Source organism: Lepidochelys olivacea (genome assembly GCF_965140295.1).
Source record: "Lepidochelys olivacea isolate rLepOli2 genome assembly, chromosome: 10".
Taxonomy (NCBI): Eukaryota; Metazoa; Chordata; order Testudines; family Cheloniidae; genus Lepidochelys; species Lepidochelys olivacea.
The window spans coordinates 18,576,239-18,588,926 of record NC_140420.1 but is presented as its reverse complement, the minus strand read 5'-3'; the positions used below and the strand labels follow the sequence as shown (position 1 = coordinate 18,588,926).

At 41.9% G+C, this 12,688-nt stretch overlaps 1 protein-coding gene across 1 annotated transcript; it reads right to left on the bottom strand.

The window, feature by feature from the left end:
• Positions 1-2,858: 2,858 nt before the first annotated feature.
• ARL6IP1 (ARL6 interacting reticulophagy regulator 1) lies at positions 2,859-12,018 on the bottom strand. The gene is made up of 6 exons (XM_084640776.1): positions 11,871-12,018; positions 8,313-8,446; positions 7,099-7,218; positions 5,815-5,932; positions 5,017-5,101; positions 2,859-3,900 (listed from the first exon to the last, which is right to left on the bottom strand). Exons 1-6 carry the CDS (start codon positions 11,904-11,906, stop codon positions 3,782-3,784), a joined length of 612 nt encoding a protein of 203 aa, XP_084496902.1. The 5' UTR covers positions 11,907-12,018; the 3' UTR covers positions 2,859-3,781.
• Between the last annotated feature and the right edge of the window lie 670 nt (positions 12,019-12,688).

Below are 12,688 nucleotides of genomic sequence, written 5' to 3'. Positions count from 1 at the left end.
CTGGTATAATTATGCTGGTAAGTTTCTTCATGTAGACAAACCCTGAAAAAACTTTCTACCTTAGTTTATTTATGATCTCTCCTTTTAATAGCATGTATGATAGCACTCCTAATGAGACTGGTTAGCAGTTGTGTGCTTTGTTGAAAAGGTCAGGTTTGAGTTTTGAGGAATTAGTTTCCCTGGTTGCTATATTTTCTTACAGGTAACTCCTTCATTGTAGCTCTTTCTTGACTGATGTAATTACAACAGCAGCCCTTCACACTCACTAGTCTCCTCCAGCATTATGAAAAACATGCATTCAGATCCTAAAGTTTTCCTTCTGAGAAAGGGAGCTACTTGTACAGAGCACATTACAGGATTTGACCCTTTCACTCTAGCCGTATCCCCTGATGTACTAATATTCCATTTAAATCACAGTGGTACATTCACTCAGCTTCTGTGCATGGTGTATATTACTGCAGGTACATTCAGCAGAAGTGAGGAAATTGAAATGATTGATTAAACCTCCTTTGTTCCATTTTTCTTTTTGAAATTGCACACAACTCACTAAACATTATGGAGGAGCCATAGATTTATAAACAAAAAACTTAGTCTTAAGGAGTAAATTGTTTGAGTAAATAAGTTTGAGGCCCACAGAAGAGATCTGTGGGGAGAGGAAAAAAATCCTAAACTGGGCATGATAGGCCAGTTTTATATCAGTGTAGGAAATACAGACATTTAAGCTACCAAAAAAGAGAGTAGAGAACAGTAGAATCTAGGATGTGAAGATACTATTACTCCTTTTGCAAGATGAACATTTCTATCCGAATTCAAGTTTACCAAAATACAAAGAATATAGTTAGCTTGTTTTTTGTTGGTATTTTAAAAGGATATCTTTATGTTAAGGATCACACATGCTCACAGTTCCCCCTACTTCTGTACAGCTAACACCAAATTACTATAAAAAAAAGATTTTTACTTTTATTTTGTGCAGTTAAATTTCAGGCATTCACAAGATAACAGGACATTCACTGGGAGGTGGAAGGCCTTTCCCACCCACCACAAACTCTGCATGAGGGTATTTATCATTAATATAGCAGATGTACCACTCTAAGTTTGGAATCAAGAAGATATCACTTATTTGGATTCCGTCACAGAGCTGTCTTTTTCCATTCTCTGCAAGTGAATCAACAGATCTTGGAAGAAAACAATGGGGTGGCTTCATTCCCTGAACCCCTTTTAGGACTCTATGGAAATTCTATCCTCATCTCCAGCCCTTTCTGGAGACCAGGATCAAAAAGCACAGGGAGTGGTGAAATAGTTATGTGGAGTGGATTGCTTTAAAGAGAAGTGAGAAAGCCATCCTCCAAGCTCTTCTACAGGTGCTGCAATAAAAGGTTAAGTAGTTGTACTCATATGATGCCAAAATAAGTGTCTTGTTCCTCAGAGAGGCATCTCTTCCCACTGCATCCCTTCAACAAAGGTATTTTTTTCCAAATTGCCACTATATTTTGGTAGTAACATGCACAGAAAAATGCCAGGTATAGTTTCTTCAAAACAAAGGAACAGTTACTTCACTATCCCCAAGGCTGATCTTTCATTATGGTCTTCACCCAGTTTTCAAGCCACATGAAAGCATTCATAGCCAAGAGCCAGTGTAATCCTTGCAAGCCTAGATTTTGGAGTGAACCTCTTGAATTACGTCACAGATGTCTGGAGATTCTTCAGCAACAGTTTTTTTTTTAAATGGGATGTTTTTATTGTATATGAATACCACAGTGTTACTTGGTTATACCATTTAACAAAGCTGGTTGTTTTTAAACATACACCCTAAATTTAAGCTTCAGTATGCGTTATGCATCAATCCACATTATGAAAACTGGCTGGGGAAAAGCTGGAGGCCTGGAAGCTTGATAAAACAGATCTTTAGCATCTGGGAAGCCCATTAGAAGCTGTTTGGAATTGTGTTCTGCTGTTTCTAGAGAGATCTTTAGAAGTGAGCAAGTTAACATTAGCATATATTTTTCAAAGTTGATTAAGATGGAAAAGTTCATACCATTGAAAGCTACTACTTCAGGCTACTTATAGGCTTAAAGTATTAACCCTGCATCAGTTTACATTTTAAAGATTCTCTGCAGCCATGGAGGCTAAGGGAAATTCTGTATCAGAGTATTCTTGCTCATTATATGGGACACTCATCATAGTCAGAATCCAAAGTTAGTTAAATGTCAGCTTTGAGACATTAACAAGTGTTTCATTTTCCCCAGCAGTGTCTAACTTTGTAGAGTTCAAACTTGTATTTTTTGTTGATTGGGCCTGCTTTGTCACTTTCATATATGCCCTTTCCCCACAGATTTATTCACAGTTCCTAAAAATTGACCTAGGTCAGTCATAAGCAGCTGCTGCTATGAAAGCTATGACAAGCAACAGTGGAAGGAATTCCATGTGCTGCAGAGAAAAGACATTACAGTCTCTTCTGTTCCCATGATGTTCCGGGCTTCTCAGCAGCATAGGCACTACTTCGCAGATTGAACAAACAGCAGTTATACTGACAAGCTCCACTCTTTAGAAAAAAAAATAGAGAAGTTTACTATCATTACATTAAGTGCAGTAGGGGAGACACTTAAGATAGTAGCCCTGTGCCCATAGATGCATTTGTGAGGTTGAAGAATGAAAGTATTTTCACATCTCCACTCTCATCCTGGCAAAGATCAGATACATTGTGAACACACACCAGGGATGTGCGAAAGAGCAACTCTTCAAAATGGTTTTCTCAAGTCTATATTTTAAATTAAAAGGTACCACCATTTACCTGTTTTACAGTTGAAACAAACAGAAGAAAGATAGTTTTAAAACAAAGGTTCAACTTTTAAGAGGCCTTGATACGTAAACATCTTTCAGCTTTTACTTGAGGAAACAGAAGTACAGTTTTAAAAACTGAAGTCGTAACTCAGAAGACAGGATTATTTACAAGAGACAGAAATATCTAGTACATCTATGGACAGGACAACATACATAAAAACAGACTTGTTACATGGCTCCATGACTACAGCAGTTTTCAAAATAATTGACTGTTCAGGTACATATACCCTAGGCCACTTTCAACATATTTTCAGTGCAATGAGTTGACAGATACACTACAGCTAGTGACTAAATTCAAATTTAAGTGTTCAGGAGCCCTATTTGGCAGAAATAATCCATGGTTTATTCAACCGATTAAGCTAGCCAACAGAAACAAATAAATACTATTTTAGCTAGGCCATAGATTCATTTTTAGCCATAGTTCTGTGCAAGTGCCCCCAGAAAGAACTGAATGGGAACGAAGACTATTAATTGGTCCCTTCCCACTAGAATCAGTAGTAAAAAATCTCCACACCAATTAACTAGTTCTTAAATCACATACTTCGCTGCTTTCTGCGCCCACAAGCCTATTGATGGTGGGGCAACACTACTAACTTCATTATGAGGATACTATTCATACATTACAAAAGTGCCAATTCTTGTGCTTTAGCAGCTAAGACTTCCCACATGGTGTGGATGTTAAATAAGTTCAGCAGGGCTCCCCATTGCATAAAATAGGTATTTCCCAAATATAATCACCAGCAGGCTACAAAACTATGTGCCTACCAGAGGAAACAGGAGACCCTCACAGCTGTTGAGAGAATGGCATTTCTGCTGAATAGGGACCCAATTTTAATTAGAGCCAATGAGCAAAGTAACTGCTTCTATAATAAGTATAGAGGAATTCTAGAAACTGTTCCCAGGGACATCTTATGCTGTAGCTTAATTAGCAAGTGATGCTTCATTCATTTTTCTTCTCCTTTTGCTTGAGAAGTTTGTTAATCTCCCTTTTTGCCATTCCAACATACTTGGTAATGATTCCATGTTGGTTTAATCCAGGAAACAGCAACAAAACACTCACTAAAATGAGATCAGACAGAACAAATTACTTAACAGTATATTTTCTTATAAAAAGTTCCTTTCACTATATAACCCCACGTTTGCTAAACCCTATTAAATGTTCTTTATATTAAGTGTTCTCCTTGCTTAACATTGTAGTTACGTTCCTAAAAAATGCTACTTTAAGCGAAACTATGTTAAGCAAATCCAATTTTACACACACACACACCGTATAAGTTTTAAACGAACAATTTAATGCTGTACACAGCAATGATGATTGTGAAGCTTGCTTGAGATGGTGGAGCCAGAGGATCGAATATGTCCCAAGGAATGCCTTACTGCTAAATGATGAATAGCACTACATTGTTGTTAATGTAGCCTCACACTCCACACGAATGGAGGAAGGAGACACAGCATGAGAGAGACACAGAGACGTATGTGTGTGCGAGAGAGATGTGCATTGCCCCTTTAAGTAGATCAACAAGTTGAGACAGCAACTGCTGCCAGCAAGCTCCCTCTGTCCTGAACACTCTCATGTCCCTCCCCTGCCTGCTCTGTGGAGATGGGGTACAGGAGCAGGGGGAGGGGGACACCCTGACATTAGCACCCCACTTCCTCCCCCACCCCCTTGCAAAGCAAGCAGGAGGCTCCTGGGAGAAGCTTCAAGGCAGAGAATAGGAGCAGCACACAGCAGTGGCGGGGAGAGACAGCTGAACTGCCCAGCAATTGATAGCCTGCTAGGTGGTTGCCGCACAGGGAACTTAGGGGGGCTGCCGGTCCACCCTGGTTCTAAGCCCCCACCAGCTAGCTCCAAGAGGTTGCTCTTTCTGCAAGCAGTGAACAAAGCAGGCGGCTGCTGAACAACATTATAAGGGAGCATTGCGCAACTTTAAACGAGCAAGTTCTCTAATTGATCAGCAACGTAACAATGAAACAACGTGAACGGGGATGACATTAAGTGAGGAGTTACTGTACTGCTTGTCCTTTCAGTGGAAGTGGGAAAGTAGGTCCATCAGGAAACAGTGAGTTTCAAACAAATGAGCAGTTTAGCATGTGAACTTTTGGCTATCGTGTCTCTATTCAGAAGAGGGGAAAATATTCTTGTTTGTATCCACTCCGCAAAGTATGAACACTTACCTATAAGGTAGGTGAGGAAGAGATTATGAACTTGCTGTCCTACCCAAGCAATTCCAGCAAGAGAACAGAGCATGGTCATGAAGTACTAAGAATGAGAGATAAAACATTAAGTTACTCAAGTCCTGTCCGGGATTTCACAGCATTTTAAATTCCCAAATTTAAGAAGGGAAATGAACCTCCAACCACTTTAGTTGGAAGCGCCCCTCGCTCACCCAACCATTACACACTATAGTTACACACACCATTTAAAATGCCTGACCTGAGATCACAGACGAATGTTCATATTTTCAGTTCATCAGTTTCCCAGTGTATTAATTGTTCCTTTTGTCTTTCACACAGATGTGGTAGAGAAATATTTAGTTTAATTGCACCACCATTAAAACTGATAAGAAAGATACAGCATCTAAAGTTACTTTTAGGCCAAGATATTCTAAAGTGTGCCTAACTTGACACACCTTAAAAGGAGCCTCGTTTTCAGATGGCAGGTGCTTACTGAAAGACACTGATTTAAGATGGTCTCAGAAGTTGGGCTCCTCAAAGTTGTTATACTCTGCTTTAAGGTTAAGGTTGGTCAGAGTTTGAGTTTACATTGAGAAGTGTTTTGAACCCTCGTTTGGTAGATTTACAAAAATAAGATGTGTTCCCTACATTGCAAATTCAACCAGAGTTGCCAAATCTAAATACAAGATGCCATTTCATAAAGAGACAAAACCCTTGTTTCAAATGTGAATAAAGCAGAATCACAGTTTAAGTAATTTTTTCAACCCCCAACCCCTCAGGACCAAGTGTGTAAAGTACCATTTTAGGCTTTTCTTCCTTCAATGTGAAGAGACGTTTCCACCAGCCAATAATTCTGCGACGAGTTTTTACCAGGTTGCTGCAAATTTCATGAAATCTTTGCTGTTGTTCTGTGGTCCTTTTTAAAAAGGAATTTTTAAAAATAAATTTACTACAATCTGAAATATCTTTAGCCTAAGATATCATCCAAAGGTCAGTTTAAAGTTCAGGATGTAAAATTCATTGCTCTTTCAGTAAAAGCAAAGAACACGCAGAGCTCTTAACTTTTCAACATCAGTGTTATGTACATTGAAGCATGATCTTGATTTTGTTTACTTTTACATTTCCTTAAATTACTGCCCATTTTATTGAGCACCCTTCATTTATCAATTGACTGTATACTTTGAACTTGTTCTAGAATTCACTGTACACTGAATCTCTCAAAAATTGTGGACTATTCTTTCAGGGGCAATTAATTCAAAAGGCTTGCATAATGCTACGTTAGAGCATGCACAAGAGATGCATACTACTGAAGTTTTATCCACTGCCAAGTCTGGCTACACTAGCGGATACTCTTGCATAGAATTTTTTTTCAAACAGCCGTACGGTCTTACCCTGGTATTAGCCAATTATCCCATTTTAGATTCTTTTTTTTTTTTTTTAAATCCAACATGTAATTCTCTAGGTTTTTCTTCCAGTAGGTCAGGTTATTGTTACTTCTTTCTGTAAAAATTCACTTCCCTTCCCCCAAGTTGAAGTGTTGATTATTTCCCACCCAAATTTCTACTCTAGGTCCCTCGGTGTATTACTTTCTTCATCCTAATTTATGTTTAGAACTACTCCTCCACTTCAGCACCTAAAATTTTCATTCATGTGCTGTATACTCCCCTTTCTAGATTTTTAGTTAGGTCATATTTAACACCAATCATATTTAACACCAGTTTGAATTGTTAAGACTTGAAGTGTTAGCTTTAAAAGAATAAAGTTAGTAGTAGGGCAACATCTTAAAGCAGATTAAGGCAATATGCCCATCACTAAAGAGGTCTTTAGCTGAAATGAGGTAGAGCTGGGAAGATGTGCAGTACCCCACCCTCCCCATCTTCTAAAATAAAATGAAGCTCGACTTCTTACCACTGGACTCACTGGCATCTTTTGGTTAGTAGGTGATGAGCGCCTTACCCTTACATGCTATGGTATACACAACTGACCTGATATTAGCCACTCAACTGCCCATTTTGACAATGTTCATTTTCATAAATAGGAAAGCCATAAGGGGTTTATTTGTCTAGTTTTGATTTTACATACCATTTATTAGAGCCAAAAATTCTAGGAGCAAGAGCAGGAACAAGATAGTCAGCCAAACACAGGAACATGACAAAACAAGAGACACCTGAAAGAACTGAAGGATCCAGGTAGTAGATCATCCTGTAAAGAAAAGGCAAGGTAAAAATTGCTTGCTTGTGGATTTCTGAAAATTCAGTTTGTCTAAATCTTTAAATTGCTGCATTTAAAAGGATGTTGTTTGAGTTCAACACAAAATTTAGATTTAAACAAATTTAACAAGTTAAGTGGTTCAAAGTTGCTCTTAACTCCAGTGATTTAAAACAAAACAAAAACCAAAAAAAGAATACCAATACAGAACTATTCCTCGGCAGTACCTCCAAAATATCACTGTATTGAACAACACTAAAACCTGTTAGCACTAAAACCTGCAGCAAGACAATGTGCTATGCAGATTGTTTAGCAATACAGAACGTTTACACTATTTCAGGAAGGGACAGTTACTTCACTTGTACTTCTAATTCTATGAAGATGTCATCTTAAGATTGTCACTCTTGATCTACAGTTCCCTAGCACAGGCATGCACAACACCATCCCGAGGATAGCACGTTGGGGATACTTCCCCAACCCACGTTAAGCGTTGATACACCAAGGAGCTTTTACGAAAATGCAAGGCATGGTGAGTGCTAGCTCAGGAATCAAGAAACCGGTAGTACTTTATCCCTACAAAAAGTCTGAATTATTTTCCAACCACCAAAGAATCACTATGTGCACATATGTTCTCCATATCCACTGGAGGCAGGACAAGAAGTAATCAGCTTAATCTAGAGCAGGGAAGATTTAGGTTGGATGTTAAGAAAAACTTGAGGACAATTAAGTACTGGAATAGGTTACCAAGGGAGGTTGTGAAAATTCAGTCATTGAAAGTTTTAAAGAACAGGTTAGACAAACCCATTAGGGATAGTCTAGGTATAGTTGGTCCTCTAAGGTTTCTGGAACTAAATCAGCACCGCCACTGGCCTGTGTGTGGGCAGAACGTGGCTTCTGCTCCTTCCTGTTACCACTGCGCTCAGAAAGAGAAATCTTTAGAACTTGGGGAGTTCTGCTTTACTTGCATTTGTGCAGGATTCTTACTCCAAGATCTCTGTTTATGCATCTTTAGAGAAGTAAAGACTTGCTAAGTTTCACTGCATTTTTGCTATCTGAAGATGTAAGTGATCAGAGGGTACCGCACTCACAGAAAAGCAAAGGAAACACCACCCATCAATACAAGTGGAAACCAAGCTCTCTCCCAACGAAGGATTTTGTCAGCTACCAGAATTACTTCCCCCCATCCTTGCAAATGTTCCTCCAAACTTGCAGTCTCTGCAGCCTGTATTAAAAAAAAAAAAAGCATTATCATTCATTAAGAAATCAAATAATTCTTACATCTAAAGTGCTTTACAGATACACCAACTATATTAAATAAGGACCTTTGGTTGTGAAGCCACTCTGAACTAAGTTATTTTTTATTAAGATATCATCTATGGTTACTTCCTTTTTCAATTAGAAAAACATTTTTATATCAAAAATTCTCCTCAGTCAGACACAAAAGAGTATGGGATAAAGCTATATAGTCAGTTTCAATCAAAACAGTGAGACTGAGATTTTTCAAGCAATTTGCAGAGTAGAATGGGTCTCTAAATCCCCTACACTGTTTTGAGACTCACAACCTGAATAGCATCCCAAGACATAGTGCTATATTAAAAGATTTGTAATCTGCTATTTTCAGACATAGAAGAAATCCCCTAGTCTAGTGTTTCCCCAACCTTTATTGGTTCCCATAACACCTTTTTGAAAATAAGATATTCAAGGTATCACATGCAAATTTCTGTTTCCTATGCACATTTAATTCAGCCCTTCATAAGCTTAATTTAAGTATATCCAGACTGTGAAGTAAATGCCTAGGAGGCCTAAAAAGTTAGATAATTCCAATAAAAAATTCTCAGATTTCAACATTTGTTTTTGTTCCAATGTGAAACAAAAGCAAGACCTTTTCTCCTCCCACAATAAACACTTCTAAAATACCCAATAAAACAGTGATTAGGGCACTCACACCGAATATAGCAGACCCAGATTCCAGTCTCTCATCTGAATCATGCAAACCAGAGTCTTGTTGAATATGGGTTTCCTGCAACCCAGGAGAGTGCCCTGACCACTGGGTGACTGGCTACTCTACAGTGGGTTTCTGGTTTCAACCAGAACTTCTGTTCCGGACCTGAGAAACCTTCCTGATAAAAGTTTCATCCGAACGATACATTTCAATTAATGAATATTTTCAATTTCCAACAAAAAAATGTAATCTAAAAATCTCACCCAAGTTTAATTACAACAACACTTAATTATAACATACAACAAAAAACATAATGAAGCCACCACTAGGCCTTTTATGTTACTCAAATTACAACAAATAAGTATATCATAAATGGTGTCCTGATATATTTTGATATGCTGCTGAGCTACAGTCAATGACTTGACTAACTTGTTTAATTTAAGTCTGATGTTCCTGCTAATTCTTATTTGGGTTATTGCTGAGTGTGAGTCAAAATTCATTTTGCTTCCTTTAAAAACAAAACAAAACCCCACAAAATTTAAATAAAATACAAAACATTTTTATTTGCTCTTGCATAAATTTTAAAAAGCACCATTAATGAGAAAAGGGCTGTGCTTGTGTATAACTAAAGAGCAGGTGACTCAGAAGGAAGGGGGAATTGGGGAGTCTTGGCTTTACCTGGGTATCAGATACCACTTGGCGTAGAAGCGCTCTTGCTCCCCAGCAACTCCAGCCCCCGCCAAGCAGGGATTGCAGTTAGCCAGTTCTGCTGCTGAAGAGCCAGGTGGCTCTCCTTAGCATCACAGACAGGCTTTTATCCACCAGACAGTCTAGACCCAACTGACACCACCCCCAGCAAGCGCGCATACTTCCCTGGGGAGATAGGAGGAAAATCCCCATGTGCCCCAGGCCTCCCAGTACAGCAGGGCCCAGTCTGCAGCCTCTGTAGGGTAGAGAGTGCAGAGGGAGCTCATATTCTGCAGTGGCTTTGTTTGTGACAGGCCCTTTTATCTCACCAATCTGCACAGCTGCACGTTTTGAACCAGCAGTGTACACGTGTCTCTTTTTAGAGATGAGCGCTGAAGGATGACATGGAACTTTGCAAGTTCACTTTAGTAGCTCAAATTGTGCAGCCTGGTGCAAGCTGAAAGCTAGGCTTAGCAAAAAAAATAAAATAAATAAATAAAGTCTTATTGACCATTATGGCTCAAAGCAGGCAAGTGCATTTTGCTTCCCAAGCATTTTCTGAAATGCTGCAGTGTAGGTGATGACTGTACATGAAACTTTTTAAATTTTAAAAAGACCTTTTGGGATATCACTTCCAATAAGGTTTCTTATCACAGAGTTTGAGAACCCTCTGCTCTAATATAAACAACAACAAATGGGTTAACCACTCATACAAAGTCATGGTTAATCCACCAAACTTCAAGACCATTCTTAATTCTTAAAAGCGAATTAGCATGATTTTTCCAGGTTTTTGTTTTAGTTTGTGCATTTGGTAGCACCTACATCAGTTTCGCTATTTCCTCCTTCCTGTATTTTCAAGAAATAATTTCCCCCCTTTTGTCTATTTGGAATTTTTAGAATAATACAAGTTGAAGAATATTAAAATATAGCTATAAAAAAAGTGTCCAAGGGAGTACCCAAAACTACTTCTCAGATTTGTTTTATTTACATTTTAAACTGAATGGAAGATGAATGGCATCCTGCCCCTGTTTGGCTATCACCACCCATTAAGTCAAGTCTTCACTTCTTCCACCCTCAGTTTTGTAGCTATATCCAGCCCTTACCTTAAAGTACCCCACTAGCCACCCTGCATCTTCTGCGGTCCTCTTACATCTGTCAAACACCTAGTCACACCCTAAATACGCTGAAATATGACCATCCCCTCAGGAAAGCCTGGTGGGTTCTCTCACAGAGATTACAAACTAAGAAAAAAAAAGCCTGCGTATGTTACCTAAAAAACAATCTGACTCTAAAATTGCACACAGGGCTGGGCCAATTACAAGCGACCAAGGCCTCGTGTGAGGTTTGCTGGGAAGCGCCGGGCTACTCCTTGTCCCCTTTATTAACAGGGGCAGGTGCGAACACCACGAGGACGCCCTGCGCAGTCAGCGGCTGGAGCCCTCCTGCGCGCGCTGACCAAAGCCACCGAAGGCTGGGGGAGGGGAGGCTGAACCAAGGGAGGCGTCGGGCCACCGGCGCTTCGACGGGCTCAGGCGGTCAGCCAGGGCGGGGGGAAGCACACAGAAGCGGCCGCACACCCCCGCTCGGCTCAGTGGGCCACCGGCCCCACGCCATCTGCCCGGAGAACGCCCGCGGGGTAGGCTCGGCCTCCCGCCGCGAGCGCTCCGTCCCCACCGCACAGACTGCCCCGCGCCTGCGGGAGCCAGTCCCAACAGCATCTCCCGGAGGCGGGCGAAACGGGGCCGGCCCGGCCCCCCACACAAAGCCAGGACCCCCTCACTACGGAACGCCGGAGGGGATAAATTTTCGTTGGTCGCCACCCCCGGCTGGAGAGCGAGGGTTGAAGACGCGTGGGGGGGGGAGAAGGGGGACAGGGAAGACGCAGCCCCACTGTCTCCCTCCTTCCCCGAGCAGACCGCGCCCGGGGCAGCGAGAAGAACGGTGCAAGGGGCCGGAGACGCTCACGTCCCCTTCCGGCTTCCCAAGCGACCCTGGCCAGCCCACAAGACCCGCTCACCAGTTGGTTGGCGCTCCTGTTATCTCCCTCCGCCATTTTGTGCGAGGCGGTGCGGTGCGCTTGCTGCTTCTCGTCCTTTAGCCGCGCCCTCCCAGTCGCTGCACTGCAGCCGTCAAACCGCGCTGCAGCAGCTCGCCAGCTCCCCCCCCGGCCGCCGCCCTTATAGACGCGGCGTCCAGCGGGATGGGGGAAGCGGCTAGCTCCGCCCAGACGCCGTGCCCGCCAAATTGGTTGGCGGACTCCACGCCTGGGTCAGGTCAATCCCAGAGCGCTCAACTACAACCGGAGCCTGCCTGCTGGCAGTTGCTGTTTGAATACAGGCCGCCACCAATCAGGGATCCGCTTCTCCTCTTCCTCTCAGTAGTGTAGAGCGTTAACTGGTGGCCGAAATCTCCCTCGGGGGGGGGGGGGGGCCTTTCTCACTTGTCTGCCAAGTTCCTGGGGGCAATGGGAGGGAGAGCCTCTCAGCTGTCCCACGTTTCCTGGGGGCGGGGGAGACGCCACCGTTCACAGCCCCCCACATCTAGGAGAGGAGAGTCTCCCATTCACAGCTACCCCTCAGTGGGTACTTTGCCCCGTGAGCGGGCGCCTGCCTCAGTAGTTGCCACAGGTACAAAAACCATTCACAGACACTGGTCCATAAGGGCACAGCTGCAACGAGCACAGGCCTATGGCCAGCCCAGAAGAGGACTATGGACGAGCAAAAAGAAAAGAAAGCAGCAGAGTGGAATTAAAGGCCAAGCAAGTGGGGGGATGGTGATAGTTGTGCCTGGGCAGAGCAGCACCCTCAGGTGGCTACGCCAGGAACACTCAGAGAA